Source organism: Anomalospiza imberbis, chromosome 27 (genome assembly GCF_031753505.1).
Source record: "Anomalospiza imberbis isolate Cuckoo-Finch-1a 21T00152 chromosome 27, ASM3175350v1, whole genome shotgun sequence".
In the NCBI taxonomy this organism is placed as follows: domain Eukaryota; kingdom Metazoa; phylum Chordata; class Aves; order Passeriformes; family Viduidae; genus Anomalospiza; species Anomalospiza imberbis.
In genome coordinates this window covers 657,598-675,049 of record NC_089707.1, presented here as the reverse complement: position 1 = coordinate 675,049, position 17,452 = coordinate 657,598, and the positions used below count along the sequence as shown (strand labels likewise).

Below are 17,452 nucleotides of genomic sequence, written 5' to 3'. Positions count from 1 at the left end.
GCCCCCCCTCCTCAAGAAAGGCAGCAGCAGCTCCTTGGTGCAGGGCAAGAAAGAGTCAGAGGGGAAGCATTTGGCACTTACTGCAGCATTCACTGCCCAGACATCCCTTCCCTGTTTCCTCCAGGTCAGCAGAGAATCAGGATCTGCCACCGCCCTGCTCTTGGCAGAGAGCAGCTCGTGTACCGCTTTTAAGGGGTTTGCAAATCACCAGTGGTACACCTCAATTTGGGAACCCCTGGTATAGTATCATTATATTTCTATGATCACATGACCTCATATTTTTAAATAATAAATAAGCACAAGGGTTCAAAGTGAGTTTTTGACCTTAATTTTCACATTTCCTGGCCTTTGAATGCTTAGCTGTGCAACCCTAATATTGCACTAAAATACTCAGAAGCTTTGATTTTCTGGAGTGTAGGCCAGAAATAGAATAAAGGGGAATTAGAAATGTGGGTTATAGGGAGAAGAAATTAATACAAAACAAGACATAAAAAGGAGAAGATTTTTGCTTTTTGTTATGCATGAATCCTGCTGAGGTATTGTGAAGGAGGCAGGATTCAGGAAGAGTGGGTAGGTGATTTGAAAAATCCAGTTCAGTAAAGTCTGATCTGAATTTTCCTGGAAAAATTAATAAAACCATTCAGTCACACTGGAATAATAAAACTGCACTGAGCCTGCTCATGCTGGGAGTGTTTGCCTGCACCTGCTGCCTTTGGGTGAAAAGGGAGTAGGTTTTGTTCTGTTTCACAAAAGAAGAAATTAATACAATCTCTACTCCTAAGAACCCAGAACACTTATCCCCTGCCTCAGCAAACCCAAAGAAACTCTTTGACTTAAGAGTTTCCCAACGTGTTCTTTTAGAGGCAAGAAAAGGAGCATGGGTGAGAAAAAAAAAATCTCCTTCTGTGAAATAAGTGGGAGATGCCTGGGGGTGTCTGGGGCCTCTGGGGAGGTGCTGCCCGTGCCCCTGAACTCAAGTAGTTCTGCAGCAATGCCCTGGACACTGAGCAGCCTGGCTGAGTTCAGACATCCATCCAGGTCCCCTGGGAAAGTGGTCATGTAACCTTGCCTTGCCTGTTCCTTGCCTATTTCTAAGGATAGTTCCCTGTTGATAAATCAGTTGGAATACTTAACTTTTTTTTTTTTTTCTGGCAGCTGTCAATTTGATTGTCAGTTTGAATGGGGAAACATTTATGTGGCGGTTTTGATGTGCCATGTATAAAATATTCATTCTCAGTTGCTTCCCATTCAAGTTAATTTGCTTAATTGAACATGAAATATTGTGCTTTTTATTTGCTAGGTTCTCTCCTATGGGTGTAGATCACATGAGTGGGCTTTCTGGTGTAAATGTTCCAGGAAACGCATCTTCTGGCTGGTGTATCTTCATCTACAACCTTGGTCAAGATGCTGATGAGGGAATCCTCTGGCAGATGTTTGGCCCCTTTGGTGCGGTTACCAATGTGAAAGTTATTCGAGATTTCAACACCAACAAGTGCAAAGGTTTTGGTTTTGTGACCATGACAAACTATGAAGAAGCTGCAATGGCCATAGCAAGTCTTAATGGCTACCGCCTGGGGGACAAAATCTTACAGGTTTCCTTCAAAACCAACAAGTCCCACAAATAACTTGCTCGTGCTTTTTGTATGGAATAGATAATGGAGTGACAGAAGTTGAAACATTTTTGTTAGTGTAAAACTCATTTTGCGCCAATTTTCACAAGTGTTTGTCTTAGTCTAAATGAGAAGTGAAAAGGTTTTATATTCTGGGATGCAACTGACATGTTCAAATGTTTGAAATCCCACAATGTTAGACCAATTTTAAGTTCCTTTAAGTTATTTCATTTAAAACATGTTAAAAATCCCCTGAAATCTTAAGTAGATTGCATTAACTAGACCCTCTGGATGGTGGTAAAATTGAAGCATGCTTTCACTTATGAGACTAACATTTGTTTCATTGAATGTTGTCTGCAAAAACTGGAATTTTCTGAAAAATATCAGGCTGAATTAATTGATTTTCTTTGGGTTTATGTTGTTCTTCTTACCCATTCCCCTCTCCTTTTGTTCCCCCTCAGTTTCAGTAGTATGGAAGAAAAGTTGAGAAATACTAATGTTTTAGTTGACAGTAAATTGTTTGATAAATTAATATTCATTACTCTGTGTCTAGTTGAGGATCAGGCTTTTAAAAGTCAAGGTCTTGTAAGTAGTAGCATGCCAGCCTAACTTTAACACCATTGAGGAGGTAAGTTGCACACTGAGCAGTGGCCAAGCTGTCCAATTCACAGGTTTTAGAAACGTGACTTTTAAAGCCCACTTTGAGAGGAATGGACCAAAGAGTTTCAAAGAAACTCCGGGAAGATTTCAGAGTCAGAATGAAACTCCAAAAAAGCGAGTGTGAATATATGTTGCTACTTTATCAGACTGAATCTCTTCTGTCCAAATATTTAATGCATGGTGCACTACTTACTGGTACATTATAATGCAGCAAGATACTTACTCATTTTCCAAGATCATTGTAGTTGGAATTCCTTTGGCAGTTCTATTTTGTAAAGAAAAACCAGTTATAAACATTTGAGCATTGTATTTCTCGCATCCCTTCTAATGAGTGCTAGTTTTTCTATTTTAATAGGATTTTGTTTTGACAACTAGCTTTACTTACTGAACACTCAGCAGAAAAGTACTTACAACTTGCAAGTTAGATATTAACCAAAAAACCCCTTTGATTTGTAGATTTAAAGATTAATCCCCCAGGTTTTCTGCAGACTGCCTTGAAACTTTGAGTTGTTCTGTTTCTGTTAATTTTCTTTTGCTTTTTTGTGTTTTTTGTTTGTTTTTACTTTTGCATTTAAGAACATTAAATTTGATTTTGTTTTGCTCAAATTTTGTTTTGTTTTTTATTTTCTGTTCTTTTTTTTGCTAAGTATTGCACAAAGTGTCCAGCTTTCAGAGTGCTGTTTAAAGAACTGTAGCTCCGCTTTAAGAAAATTTTAATTTCCTGCTTTGACAGACGAGTAGAAGACAAAGAGCTTTGAAACAAGCACCACAATAAATCTGTCACATAGAAATGAGTGTCACAGACTGATGTAACCCTCAGGTGTGCTTGGGTAGGAAACTGGGAAGGCTGATGCTGCCTGTACAGGTGTGTGAGCTGCTGTGCACAACTAGAGACTTGGCTCTGGTGCATATGTAGGTAGAGCAGGTGTGGAAATGAGGTCTGTCACAGTTTAATGCAGTCTCCTTGTTTTGCCTGAATCTCTACCAGCCCCAGAGTTCATTTCCAAACTCGAGAGGCCAGTCCATGCTGCCTGCTCATCTCACTCCATCCCCAGCTGACCTTGCCTTGTGCTTGCCGCCGTTTGTCCTCTCCTTGTCCTCTCCTTGCCATGGGATCTGCACAGCCTGAGGGCTCCCTCAGCTTCCACATGTGGCTGAGCTGGTGCCCAGCTCCAGGGAGGAGGACCTATGGGAGCTGCTGATGTTCCTGGACCTGCCCAGGACATATCTAAACCCTACAGATAGGCCTTGGCCCAGCGAGAGCCTCCCTGCTGAGTTTGAGCTTGTGTGCAGTGAATGCAGGTGGGATTTTTCCTGTTAAAATATCCAACCTTGCCTCTCCTGCCAGTCTGTTCCCTCCCCATCTCTTGAGATGCTCAGTGGAACGGTGACACAGCAGCCAGCCCACTCCCACCCCCCAAAGCTGCTCTTGTCTGTCAGAGGTTTCCTTCCACCAGTTCATCACCATCCATTTATCACGTCAATGATTATTTCCTTTCTGCATACAAGGAGAGCTTGGGAACCCTTCTGGGGGTTCTCCCACGATAAAGCTGTGTAGTACAGAGAAGTTCTGTGTCCCATCATTGTTGAACCCTGCACTGTCCTGTTCCACAGGAGTGGGCTGTAATCATTCAGTTCCTGTCATTCTGTCTTGCTTTATTCCATTTAAGATAAATTTGCTGCTAAACTAAAATGGGAGGTGCTGTTTATCACAATATTTAGCGGGGGTCCAGACTTCCAGCGAGTGACCCCTAAACATGACTCTGTATGGTTCCAAGCACACTGGCCATGGCAGCAGCACATTGCTGTGCTGCCACTTCTGAAAAACCCCCTTGTCTTGGATGCTTTCTGGCATCACTGTTCCTTTCTTTTTCCACTGCTTCCCTCTTTTTCCATCTCTCATTCTTTGCCAAGTAAGAAGGAAATGCAGGATATGGTTTTGTACCACTACTACAACAATTTCTTTTAGGAAAGGTCTGATTCCAGCTTTCTTTGATAGTTGCTCTGATAATAATTTTCGGGCAATTGGTATGAGCAAAGCACTGCTGCTCAAGTCAGGAAAAGAGGAAAAACTCCTGCTAATATCCAGAGTTGATACCAGAAATAACATGTGATCTGTGCTATTCTAACAGTCAATAAAATCTTGGCAAAAATACCTGAAGTCCAGAAAAAATTGTGTATGTATTCTTGATTCTTTTGGTCCTAAACCAAAAGGCTTGTGCTTCCTACTAGTAAAGACCCAAAGGAAGCTTCTAGGGCTGGAAACTAAATTCTAACAAGACATCTGCCAGGAGTTTTTCTGCCCAAAAGGTAGGAGCAACTGCTGTCCTCCTCACACTGCTTTGAAGCTTTCACTTGAACAGACCTGTTTCAAGAGAGGTTTTGGCCTCTTAATTCTCAAAGAGTGCTCTGCTTTTTCATCCATCCATTTGATGGAAGCCAGGTGTTTCTGTCAGGTGATGCTTCTATCAGTAAGTGCTTACAGGATCTTTGTAGAACGGAAGGCTGTCTCAAAGCAGAGGTCTCACATTGTTCATGAGATGGAGGGGTCTCATTGAGGTAGAGAGTTCTGGAAAGTCTTCATTGCTGGACTAGGATGTGATAATCAGATTTTGGAGACCTGAATTTTTTGGTCTGTATTGTGAGATGTGCTACAGGAACAGCTGAGATTAGAGTGTTTTGGGATCCTTTAGAGTAGGTTGAGTCTCTTGGGACAGCCCCCGGTGTAGCTTCTGAAGGACCAGGTGTAATTCCTGCTGAAAACACAGTTGTTCATGCTGCTGTCACAGGGTCTCATGTATAGATGCTGAGGGGAGTTACTGCATTTGTTTCCCAGATGTCCACATGAATGGAATTCACCCTGTGCAGAATGCTGGCCATGAGCTTCATCACCTGTAAACCTCCTGTTAACCATTAGCAGACAGGCAAATCCCACATAAATATGGAAGAGGAATCTCTGTATGTGCTTGGTGTGAGCTGACAAAGGCACATGCAGATCCTTCAGGTGAGGGGATGGCAACACCAGAAATCCAGACATGAGCAGAATCAGAGCAGCGCAATGTGTTCAGTTCTCAGCGATTCCTTATTAGATGGTGTCTGTGCACTGAAGTGTTGGATTTGTTTTATTTTATTCTTCAAGCTGCATTATCATAAAATTTGATTTACATGAGCTGCTCCACTCTCCTGTCAGAGACTGGCAAGTGCAGTTATTGTTGCCTCCTGAGCCTTCTGTGCAGTCCCTGCGTCTGTTCTGGCTCTGGGACTGGGAAAGGCTTGAGGATCCAGCTCCTAGGGTGAGGGGAGAGGTCACATCACCACAGTGGTGTGTGTGGCCGCACAGCTTTTCCTTCCATTTGCTTGGGTATGTTTTTTGTACATCTGTATCATGTGAGTATGAAAACCGTGGAAAATCCAGAGACAAGTCACTGAAGCAGGATAAATGGTCACTGCAGTGAACACTGGTTGGTCAGTGTGTGGTCACTTGCTCTTGTCCAGATGACCAAAGGGTGCTTGCATGGAAAGGACACCTATTTTTATAGGGGGATTGGATGTTGCAGTAATTTTATTTATACAAAGCCGTTAAATATCTTTTTTTAAAAGTTTTTTAAAAAACTTGGTGTCATTTATAGAAAGAATATCCAGCAGTCAAAACCAAAATGATGACCTAACTGCAAAGGTGATCCATTATTTTAAGGCTGAGTTTGGAAAATGAATAGTCCTTAAGGTCCTTCAACATTTGTTACAATTCTGTGTTGCTTTAATGTTCTGGGTAAGGTCAATAAAGTAGAAATTCTTCAAACATTTCAGGAGAGATTTTTTTTCAGTGCATTTTAAAGGGCAAAAACTCAAGGTCCTTTTTGGATAGTTTATCATTACATATGTGCTTAAAAAAAAAAAAAGAAACTTGGAGAATGTCCCCACGTTTACGAATCCAACACAATATACAGGTCATATGATAAACTGTTTATTCAGAGTAGCTCCTCTGATAGCTCTGCCTGCAGAAGGTTGGAGTTTGTGGGAGGTTTTTAACACACAGCTCTTGTGAGCTACTGGTAGCCTGGTTCAATCACATAAGCATAAGTTTGTCTGGAGGCTGCCTCTGTCAGAAGGTCACCATATTTTTTATTTCCATAATGAAGAAATGTGTCCTTTATAACTGTCATTGAAGCACCTTATTGTTACATTTCTACATTTAGGCATCTACAAATAGCTTTAGAGAGAAGGGACCAAATACACCTTTAGCATAAGGAAACACCAATCCCTTGAGCTCCTGGAATGGAGCTGCACTTGTGTTTTGTCTTCTTTTAATTTTGTTTTTATTTTCCAAGAGCTGAATTGGTCACCTGAGGTACTTTAATCTCTATTTGGAAGCAGGAGAGTCTTTTTGTGCCTTTGCCAAGTTCCTCTAACGTAGCTCTACACTTCTCAAGGTTGGCTGCTCGGCACAGTAGAATGGATAAATCCAGAGCTCAAGAGGCCAGTGATTATTTTCTCTGATTATTATATTTATTATTACTGGGCTTCTCCTTACTAATATAAAAAATGAAAAATGTGGAGTTCATAAAAAGGGTCTCAATTCCCTCCCTCTCGCTTGGAAGAGGTGGTGCCTCCATGACAACCAGTGGATTGAAAATCACCGGTAATTTCTGAGCGTCCACTCATAGGTTGATCAGGTACGGCGTCATTTCAGTGGTTGCTGTTTGTAGTTGTCTCATATAGTCAAACAAAACCAAACTCAGAGTGTTGCTTTCTCATCCTGCATGATTTATAGCCAGTCCAAGTTTTATGATCTCTAAAGCATAACTCACCACCCCATGGGTGGGTTTGACATTCAACTCTGGAGATTCCTTCTAGATCACACTCAATCAAACAGCAACAAAGGTTTAGAAATATTTTTCTGTTGAGTGGAGTTTTCAGCACTGAAATTCTCTTTTGTTGCTAATGATGGGAAAACAGCTATGGTAGAACTGCCACCTGAAACCTTGGAAAATTGCTTCTGTGTTCACATTTTAGAATCTCAATATTTCCCTACTGTTGTTCCTTATTTCTAAACATTTTTGAGCAAGTTTTTAGTGGTATAGCTGAACTTTTTCACTTGGTCATTGAGAACAATATGGCTTGAGACTTTTGAAACATAAGTTGGGATAAATCTTTATTTGATGAGTAATTTGAATAATACTGTACTTCTAGTCTTTTATTGATTTCCTTTCCTTTAACTTATGTAATCTTTTGTTTATAAATTAATCTGTTTGTGGGACAGAAGGTTTTATCAATTGCTTTCCATACTGTACAGTATATGGTTACACATTTTGTATATTTAGCGTGTTTTTAAGTTATTGATTTGTTTTATATCAAATAATTTATTTTTCAGGTACCATTTTCATTTAAACTTTGTTTTTACATGGGTTTACTTTAAATAAAGTATGACACTGCTTTCCAAATGTCTAAAATGAAGTTGAATCCCATTGTGTTATTTTGAGATTATTTATGTAAATTAACTTATTTTAGAAATAACTGCAAAAATGTACCAAGTTCATACTTTGGTTGTGCTTCAATTCAAGTGCTTGGAAATTCTCTGCAATGATTTTTGAGCAGTTTGAAAAAAATGGAGTTTTCATATTGAAACAGTTCAAAGATTTGTTGATGAAGCAGCAGTTTTGTAGAATCCTGTGGATGGAGTTATGAACATTGTTTTCTATATGGATTTTCAAAATTAAATGAAACAACTCATAGATCTTTTACACTGGTGTTAAGACTTAAATGGCGTTATCTATGTTAATAGTGCAAAGGAGTTTTTGTACTTTTGCCACATGTTCACGGCTGGTTTTGTTAAACACTTGTTTGGAACATACTTGGGATGCTTTTACTTGACCCCTGTTGAAGGGTGATGTACTTCAAAATAGAATTAGGCTTTTACTTAATTATTCATATTTTGTCTTTTTTTCCCTGCAGGAATTGGATTATTATTGTGCAGTTTGGAATTTGACATGTTTTCAGAAGAATCTGAACTGTGTTCAGGAATAGGCCAATGAAGGTTCCTCCACTAAAGATTTTGTAACTTGTGGCCTTGTTAGAAAGATGGGATTAAAAGAAGGGGCTTAGTTGCCTTTTTATTTTTCAGGAAAAAAATTGTTGTCTTTATCTTACATTTTTCTTCCTGATTAAACCAAACCCATAGTTCAGTTACTCAGAAATGTGCAGTCAAACTTCTTCAGGGAGCTCCTCGGGAATCACCTCAAGTTGGCCCATTGGAGATTTAGATTGGATGAAGATTTTCTGCAGATTGTGCCAGGGTTGTCAAGCCCTGGCACAGACTGCCCAGGGAAGTGGAGAATCACCATCCCTGGAAGTGTTCCAAAAACACATGGCTGTGGCACGGGGGGTCATGGGCTAGTGGTGAACATGGTGGTGCTGCCAGCTTGATGGTTGGGCTTGATCGCCTTAGAGGGTTTTTCCAACCTAACAATTGTGATTCCATGAGAAGAGACTATCAGTGTAGGTCAGGCTTCCTGGTTCCTTGGGTGAGGCTGGGGCTGGACTGTCTTGGTTTGGAAAGACAGGTGTCTGCTAAGGAAGGCAGGAGTCTCCACTGAAAATGAAAAAAAAAAATGTAGACCCCCTCCCTCTGAATTGTTATAAATTTGAAATTAAGGGGGGTCTCAGGCAAAAATATGGGAGCAGGAATAACAGTTCTTTATTAGGGAAGAAAAAAAAAAGATAAAATAAACAATGCAGTAAACCAAAACAACACTGACAGAGTCAGAATACAACCCGACACCCTGTGGGTCAGGGTGTTGGCAGCAGTCCAATTGGAATTCTGGCTGCAGTCCTCCTGAAGTGTCAGGTGTGGTTCTGTTGGAGCAGTGATCCTGTAGAAAAGGGTGCTGTCTTCCTCTGAAGATGCAGTGAAAGAGGCAGCTGTTCCTCTAGGAAATCCAGTGCAGAAAAAGCCGTGCTGGTGTTCCAGAAACTCAAGATTATATCCAGGTAGGAATGCTTGGCTCCTCCCTCTGGGCGGAGCATCTCGCAATGGGATGCTGCAGCTTTTATCAGTCACGAAGTAACATTCAATAGCCCATAAACAGCAGGTGTCTCCCCGGAGGGAGGATTGGTTTGTGGAAGAGATAAAGAAAACCGCCCGATTAACAGAAGATAACTGCCACACCTCTAACAGATGGCAATTGAATACATCTTGCTTTGCAGTCTAGGACAAGGACAGACACCCTAGGTAAAACCCTGGAGGAGGTTCTGTAAGAGGTGTTTTCCAGAAATGCTTCTAAGACCACGTCCTTTTGGTTGAAGGAACATAAATAACCCTGCTAGCTCTGCACAGACTGTGTTCCAGTCTTAAGTCCTTTCTTCGCCAAAACAAGCTTTTAGTTTTCGTAAGCTGAAATCCGTCCTGCTGCATTTCAGCTGGTGCCTCCTGTCCTTTAGTCACAAAAATAATCCCTCTGAGAGCTGAGGTAATTGTTGTACCTTTGAGACATTGCCTCTGATTTTTCTCTTAAAGACTTACTGAGAAAAGTGACCTAAAGTAAGAGATATAGATAGTATTTCATGTATGATGTCCTGGAACATGTGGCAATGCTGCCTCAGCCCAGGATCTCTTCCAACTTGGGAGTTGTTAGATTTGCAGTTATTTTTTCTGTGATGGGAATTTCTCAGTTCAGCACTGTTCACCATTTGGAATTATTTGTTGAGCTAAATTGGTAAAGAGCAGAAGTGAGCATTTGTGTTCCTACCATTGTATCAGTGGATTGTTGAATGTGCAGCATCTGGTGTATTCAGGAATGCTTCATCAGGATTTAGACCTTTAGTGGGTTTTCCTCTGCATGGAGCTGGAACAGCATCTCCATTTTTGCTCCCACCAGAGTTCATCCCATGTGGTTTACTTTGCTCATGTTCAATTTGACCATGATGGTATTTTCCATGTTTTTCTTCTATGAAAAATTGTGAGGGAAAAAATATATTAAATTCCAAAAAGCTTAATCACAGACGTAGCCATGTGAAGCTCTAGCCCCTCAGAAATTACTGTTTTTAAAAGCAAACAAAAAAACTTTGTGTAGACCCATTAACATCCAGACAGGGACTCTGGTTTTTGCAGAATTCCTGACAGACTCCCTGGCTTTTGACTCTTTCCCCTCCTTGCTCTGCTCTTGTGGTATCCCACTTCCAAATTTCATCCCCTTCACTTCCAGAACAGTGAAAGAGGGAGGGGTGGAGAAAAAAGGTGTTAAACCAATAGGTCAGAGAAAGATGTCTGAGCCCTTTTCTCTGTATTTCCTATCCTTAAAAAAAACCCAGAAGAATATGACTGTAAGAAGTGTCCTGGGTCATGCTGACGGTACACTTGCTCTGGATTCTGTCCCAGCAGTGGCAGTGAACAGCTATTTAAGGAAAGCCTGGCTGCCATCCCCCCCTCCCTTCATTCCCCTTGTGCTTCCCCAGCTCAGTGTCAGAGGGGCCCTAAATACCTCCTCCTCTTTAGAATACTGATTTTTGAAACTGTCTTTCTTTTCCCTAAACTGTCCTCTGCTTCATCCTGTACTGACAGCAGGAAGAGGAAGTGGAACATTTGGGAGTGGTTTTACACGTATGTGTTATCTGTGCAGCTGAAGGAAGGTGAATAAATCAGTGTTTCGCTCTTTGCACTGTGACACATTTTGTCTTTTTTTTTTAATGTTTATGTATAGAAACAGTGATGAACAAAATGGGGCTCTGAATCTAGTTTGTCAGAACATAACTTGTACTAACATCTCATTAGCAAATAATGTTTCATTTCATCAAAATTAATTTAAACCAAATTTGGCACAGTTAAAATACAGATTTTCTTTATTTGAATTTTAAGTGTGGTTTATAATGTTCTGAAGGTTGACCTTTCCAGAATGAATTGACTTCTCCCTGCAGGGCTGGAGCTCCATGCTTACAAAGGAGCATGTGCTCAAACTAGATCTTAAAAAGAACTGAGTTTAATAAAAATGAGTTTAATAAAAATAAGTTTGAGACTTCCTGTGTTCTCAGAGTAGGGATCAGAGGAGCTGTTAAATCTACTTTAACAAACCTGTCAAACCTGCTGTTTGAATGTGTTGGAACAGATTCTGCCCCAAGAGAAGGCTCATAGAGGAGAGCAGAGCAGGAGTGGTTTGGCTTGGGAGCAGAGTTGGGGCAGTGTGAGCAGTGCTGAGCTGCTTCCTGCCATGGGCTCCAGCTCTGCTGTCATGGGAGGAGGAGGCACTGGCAGGACTCCAAGGCTGTCTTGCAGCCCATGAACAGCTGTGGTAAGTAGCTTGTGCTTCTCAGTCCTGGCACAGAGGGATTTGGTCTTGGTCTAACCAGACTTGCAGAATTTGTGATTAAACACTTTTGTAACCATGTATCCTGCTTTACCTTTCTGTCCCAGCTTATTCCTTCTGCTTTTCATCTTTCAAGAGACACAGAGTGCATATACATTTGTATGTGTGTGTACACACACATGTAATACCTGTGTGTAATAAAACATGTAGGCTGTATTTATACATTTGGAGTAGGTACACATACCTGTCAGTTGTGTGTTACTGTCTCTGCTGTATAGGTGCTGTATATAGCACATGTGGAATGGCACATCTGCAGTGTCCCATATCCTGCACAGTGCAGAGATGTATGTCCTTAAAAAAATGAGATTATGTGAAGCTTTCTAAGGCATTGGTCACAACTCTGCTGTGATGTGAGGAGCGAGCTGTGGAAGTTTAAGAGAATTAGTGCCCATTTTAGAAAGAATTTAACATCCACATTTTGATAACTCTGGAAAGCTGCCATATCTGTATAGGGTGTCTCCATGTTTTTCTGCAGTAGTGCTGTACTGTACCATATCACTGCTGCTCAGGGAGTACCTCCCTGAGTACCTCCCTTCTCCCTGTGAGATACAGTGCTGTCATTCCATGGGAGTCACTGACTTCAGAAATCAGTGATTTTGTTTTAAGCCACCCTTACTATGTATTTTCCCCCTTTCTGTTTTTACTATATTCCATGGGTCTTAATGTTTTAATCTTTTCTTACTGCAGGAATGGAGGAAGGAAGACAGTTCAGCTGCAAGAAGGACTGTGGTTCTAGATGGCAGTGGCTGAACTGCGCATGCCACGGCACACGGCGCGACAGCCTGGGCTGCATGGCCAGGCCCTCCTGCCCCCATCACTGGATTCCCGGAGGGACATCAGGGCTGCTCATGCTTTTTTAGATAAAATATAGCAAAGCTTTGTTCCAGTGTGTTCAGAGCTGCTTTTCTGAACAGCACAACATTCAGGTTTGACTCACTGTGATGTCTGTGCCTTGTTCAGTCACTCAGGTAGCTCATAAAGACTTGCACCAGGTGTCTTATTCCAGGGCAGTGGTGCCTCCAACACTGTAATAGTTTCTGGAAGCATTCTGGCTGCCCTGATTTGCATCTTATCTTACTTAAACACAGTGATGCTCCAAGGCAGAACAAGAGCTGTAAGATGGAAACTGGTTGAGAAGCTTTGTGCTTCTGTTCCAATCTTGGTGCTCTGTGCTCACCTGGGCACATTCTGTTGGACTGCTGGGGGCCTTGAAGAATGAATGTTTGCAATGGAATATTTGCCCTGATTTTGGTCTTTCCATGTTCCTGTGACAAATCTTGATATTGCAGAAGAACATCTCTAATGTCCACTCGGTGGAATTGGATGTCCAGCTTCTTTGTCGTTACCCATTCTGGGTTTGGGTGAGGGAATAATGAGGGCTGGTTGTATCCAAGAAGGAATAAAACAAGAAAAGGACAGACTTGTTGAATTGGTGAGATTAAGGCAGCCTGTTGTAATTTGTGAAACGTGACAGGATCCGTGTTGGGGGCGTAGGGGTCAGCGTGGGGTAGGGAATTGTTTGATAGGAACTGCGTCAGCCCTTTGCTCAGTGAGGATGGTGAACAGCATCTAGTCCTAACAGAAGGTTTGCTTAATTTGCTGCACAAACGAAAGGAGGGAACGAGGGAAACATGTCCTAACGTGGACATGGATGAAGTGATCTTGCTCAGAAATACTTTGGCATTTTGTAATTTATGTTGCTACAGCTGGGAGGCAGTGGGGCCTGTGGGGCACTGCTGCTGACTGAGGTGTCAGCTGGGCACTGTCCATCTGCTGTTCTTTATTGGAGATGGAGGAGGAATTCCTTGCAATGGGTGCATTTTCATACTGTGTGAAAGCTTAATAGGTTATTAAAATAATGTTACGTGGTGCAGCTTCATAAGTGTTTTTGTATTAGAAGATTTTAGATATTGAGGTCCTAAAAAAAACCCCCATAATCATAATAATCATCATCATCAAATGTGTTTGAAGATGTAAATAAGGCTCCAAAGCTGAGCTCTGGGTATGTTTTAGGTGCTGGTGTTGCTCCAGTGTCCAGCATCTTACACCAACCCTCCACCATCATCTTACTTGTGCTGATAAAACTGTTAGTAGGCATTTCTTTAATTAAAAGAAAGATAAGTCTTATCAGTGGTTCCTTTAAACCTGGATCAGTTCTTGGATCTGGTTCCCCTGTAGTCCCCATTTCCCAGCCATGCTAAAGGGGCAGTTAAAGTGTTGGGATCAGGCTGCATAATATGGCACTTTTATCAAAAATTGCACTGGATTGTACTTGGGGTCAGTTGGGAGGCTCAAGAAAACTGTAGGAATTAATTATTCTGAAAAGCCAGCTAGACTAGAGTGTGGATGTGAGGGACAGTCCTTGGAGTCACTTCTTAGTCAAAACTGCTGGTGCGATCATCAGTCCACGTACCTGGCAAAAGCCAAAAAGCCTGCACTGGCAAAAATCCAACCCAAGGTATTAAAATCACAGTAAATGGAGTAGTGGAGGACTGGTCAGAAACCAAAGGTGCTTTCCAAAGGTCAGGAAGGAAATGAGGTGTTTGTAAGCTGTGAAGTGGGGAAGGAAGCAGCTCCATGTTCAGCCTAAGGGAGAATGAGACGTGTTAGTTACAGGAGGTTGGGCAATGGAGGTGCAAGGACCTGCAAGGTAATGGCCATGCTAAAACCAGCAGAGGTGTGATCTTGAACAGAAGAGTTCTGGTAGGAAGTACAGTAACTTGTCCCGCGTAGCAGTGTCTCGTGTGGAAAATCTCACATCACAGACAAATGTGTGTTAGGGGTGTATGGCATGGGCTGGTACAGCCCTGTTAAACTGATCCCTGTGCTGCTGCTCCGTGTGTTTCCATAGACAGGACACTTATCCCTGCAAAGGGCTGAAGCAGGGAATGAAGGCTGTGGCAGCTTCTTTCAAGGGGCTCTGAACTGTGGAGGCTCCATCCCACCAAGGCATGGTGAAAAAACTACTCTAAAGCCATATGCTTCAAATTCTGAATAACAGAATTTAAAGATGCAGAGCTAAATGAAAATGTTCAAATATGTTTTGTCACAGAAGAATCAATTTGGTAAGTTACTTTGAGAATAGTAAGTAAATAGATTCTTAAAATTCAGTAACTCGCATTTACATGGACTTCTGTAAAGCATTTGATATGGTGTTGGATACCACTAAATAAACTTTGGTAGTTACAAATACAGGAAATTTACGGTGGGAGTTGCTTTAAAGCAGGAAGGCAGCACAGAAGGGTTAGCAGTAGGTTTTTAGCTGGTGGGATATTACTGATTTCCCAGATCTTTGGGATGCATTTTCAGCATTTATGTATGTTGAAGTATCACGTATGTGCTATGGCATCCTCTGCTGGAAATTGTGGAGAGATGCTGTAGCTCTTCCCTGACTTCCCCATTCCCACTCTCCTGTATGAGGAGAGGATTTGGAGAGGCAGAAGCAGTGTAACTGCTCTGGCCTAGAGTGTGGGTTGGGCGTGATGCAGAGGAGTGCACAGGCAGGTTCAGGAGCGAGGAGCTATGACAGGGGTAACGGGGATGTGGGACACAGCTGTGAGAGGGAGACTTGGGTGCAAATTGTTCAGGGCCTGTGGGAGCAGGAGAGTCCACGTGAGTCCTGTAGGCTCAGTCATGTGCTTTGTAGCACCTTATGACGCAGGACTGAAGCTCTCCAGAAGAGCTTCTTGCTGGGTAGTCCATTTACATCTGTGTGTGCTACCAGTCTGTATCCTTTGGCTGGGAGATGCACAGTGCTGGGAGTGGGGAAATCCTTCCAAGACAGGATTTGGCAGTCTACTGGCAATACTGTCACTTGTTTGTTTATGAAAATGCAGTGGAAGGCTGTTGATGAGAAGTTCAAAATCTCGATACATCTGTTGTTCAGGGGTTGGTCACACAGGTGACATAGGAGGCTCAGAATGGGCAGATAGTGAATTCTTTCTCCCAAAGAAGCTGGAGTAGAGAAGCTTTTTGGGTGTCCCATTCCCAGGTGCAGCATGTGGCACTGCTGTTGAGCTCTTTTTGCTTATGAGGAAATAGATGGAGAGGCCCAAACTTTGTGATATGTGTTTGTGCTGAACTGAGCCATCCTGCCTTGCTTATTCTGACGGGGAACCAGCTGACCAATTTGGTGGTTTTCCTCATGGGGGTGGGAGATGAGGGAAGCGAGTGTGTTGTGTAATGATGAGGGTAATGATGCAGTGATGAGAATGAATTGTGCACACCAGAAACCTGCTGTTGACAGCTTTGACCAGCTCAACATGTTTCTCAGCATGGGCCAGAGTGCTGGCTCTGAGGTGATGATGGATGTGGCTGTTTGCTGTCCAGAGCCAGCCAAGGACTTGCAGGGCTTGTCACTGAATCAAATCCTCCTCAGAGCAATCTTTGCAATCCTGGGTTAAAGCAGTGCGTTCCTGATGGTTGCAGGTGAAATCCAGCTGAGGGGTGGTTTGGTGAGGAGGGCAGAGCTTCTCTGCTGTGGGTGGCTGCCAGGAGCATCAGGGCTGTACAGCTGGGGTGGCCCCATGAGCTGTGCACACAGGAGGGGATTGTCTCTGCCCTGGGCTCACTGCCACTGCTCTGTTGGTACAGGCACCCAGCCCTGGGTTCTTCCTTACAAAATATGGCGTTGCCACGAGGCCATCTGCGTTGGGCACCGGGATGTGGTGGTCCTTGCCCCCAGCCTGACTCAGAGTAGGTGGAATCGTGTGGCTGTTGGCGCTGGCAGCAACAGATGTTCCTGGTGGGTGCTTTTTCTTTTCAGCTGTGTTTGAGTGCTTGAGGGTGCAATGGACAACAGAAGAGGAGTCCTGATTGTTCGTATCTACCCATTTGCACGGTTCTTCTGTCTCTGGTTGTTCTATATGTGCCAATTTTGGGGGATTTAATGCCCCAGTAGAGCTGCTGGGGGACGCGTGGTGTTCACCCTGAGCAATGGGACTCACCAGGTTGTTTCTGTTCTCTGCTGCTTGGCTGTGTCACTGCTGAGATTTACCTTGGCTCCTGCCTTTGCTGGATCATGAGGGGAAAGACAGGTTTTATGATTGTGGGTTCAAAAGGTGAAATAATTCAGGTCCATAGGTGAACCCAGAGCCTGAGCACTTCTCTGTGTGTTTGGTTTCCACCTGGTTGGAAAGGTGAGAGGGTGAATTAGAGTTCTGCTTTGGTAACTCATTGTGAGCAAGTGGGTAATTGGAAGGATACGTATGAATGTTTTATTTCCTACTTAAGGCTTCATGTCTAGGAAATGCAGATTGGTGCTCAGGTTAGAGGGAAGCATGGAAGAGCAGCTCATGACCTCTGAATAGCAACTGCGTGGATGCTGCATCCTGTGGGGAAGAATCCCTTGCTACATGAGCAGTAAAAACCAACAGTTAAAGGTCAGGATTCACATTTTGTTGGCATTACGGGGAGAATTGTGTGGAAGTTAGCCTGGCTGGAGCTATGACACCACCAGCAGATGTCTGCCAGGCTGTAAGTGCAAAGAACATGTGCTTTGTCTGTCTCTAGTGACTGCAGCCTGTCAAAGTAAGTAACTGCTTGGGGTAGAGAGAGCAAGACAGAGAAATGGAGTGAGATGTCTAGAGACAACAGAGTGTTCTGAAGCTGGGGTCATGATGCTGCTCTTCTCAATGTTTTAGCACCAGAATCTGGTTTAAAATCCTGCTTTGCAGATGGTTGAAGACTCCAGGAATATTGAAAGGGAAAGGAGGAGAATGGCCAAATACCCATTTTGTTGTGTTTCAAGGAAGGACAGTGTGTAGAAGATCTCTGAGGTGAAATGGCCAGGTAAGTGGAGCAGCAAGTTTTGGGTTGGGTATAATG

General features: G+C 42.8%; 1 protein-coding gene and 1 long non-coding RNA gene across 3 annotated transcripts in view; both read left to right on the top strand.

The window, feature by feature from the left end:
- ELAVL1 (ELAV like RNA binding protein 1) overlaps window positions 1-2,876 on the top strand; it is a 29,732-nt gene extending 26,856 nt beyond the window's left edge. Inside the window, exons 5-6 of one of the 2 annotated variants that reach the window (XM_068174292.1) lie at window positions 125-238; window positions 1,301-2,876. In XM_068174292.1, the coding sequence (XP_068030393.1) occupies window positions 125-238; window positions 1,301-1,625 (439 nt within the window). In that variant the 3' untranslated portion in view covers window positions 1,626-2,876. The remainder of the gene's footprint in view (window positions 1-124; window positions 239-1,300) is intronic. The other variant, XM_068174293.1, reaches the window with a different exon arrangement.
- The window catches only part of LOC137463208 (uncharacterized), a 58,705-nt gene that overhangs the window by 31,109 nt on the left and 10,144 nt on the right, over window positions 1-17,452 (top strand). The window lies entirely within an intron of this gene.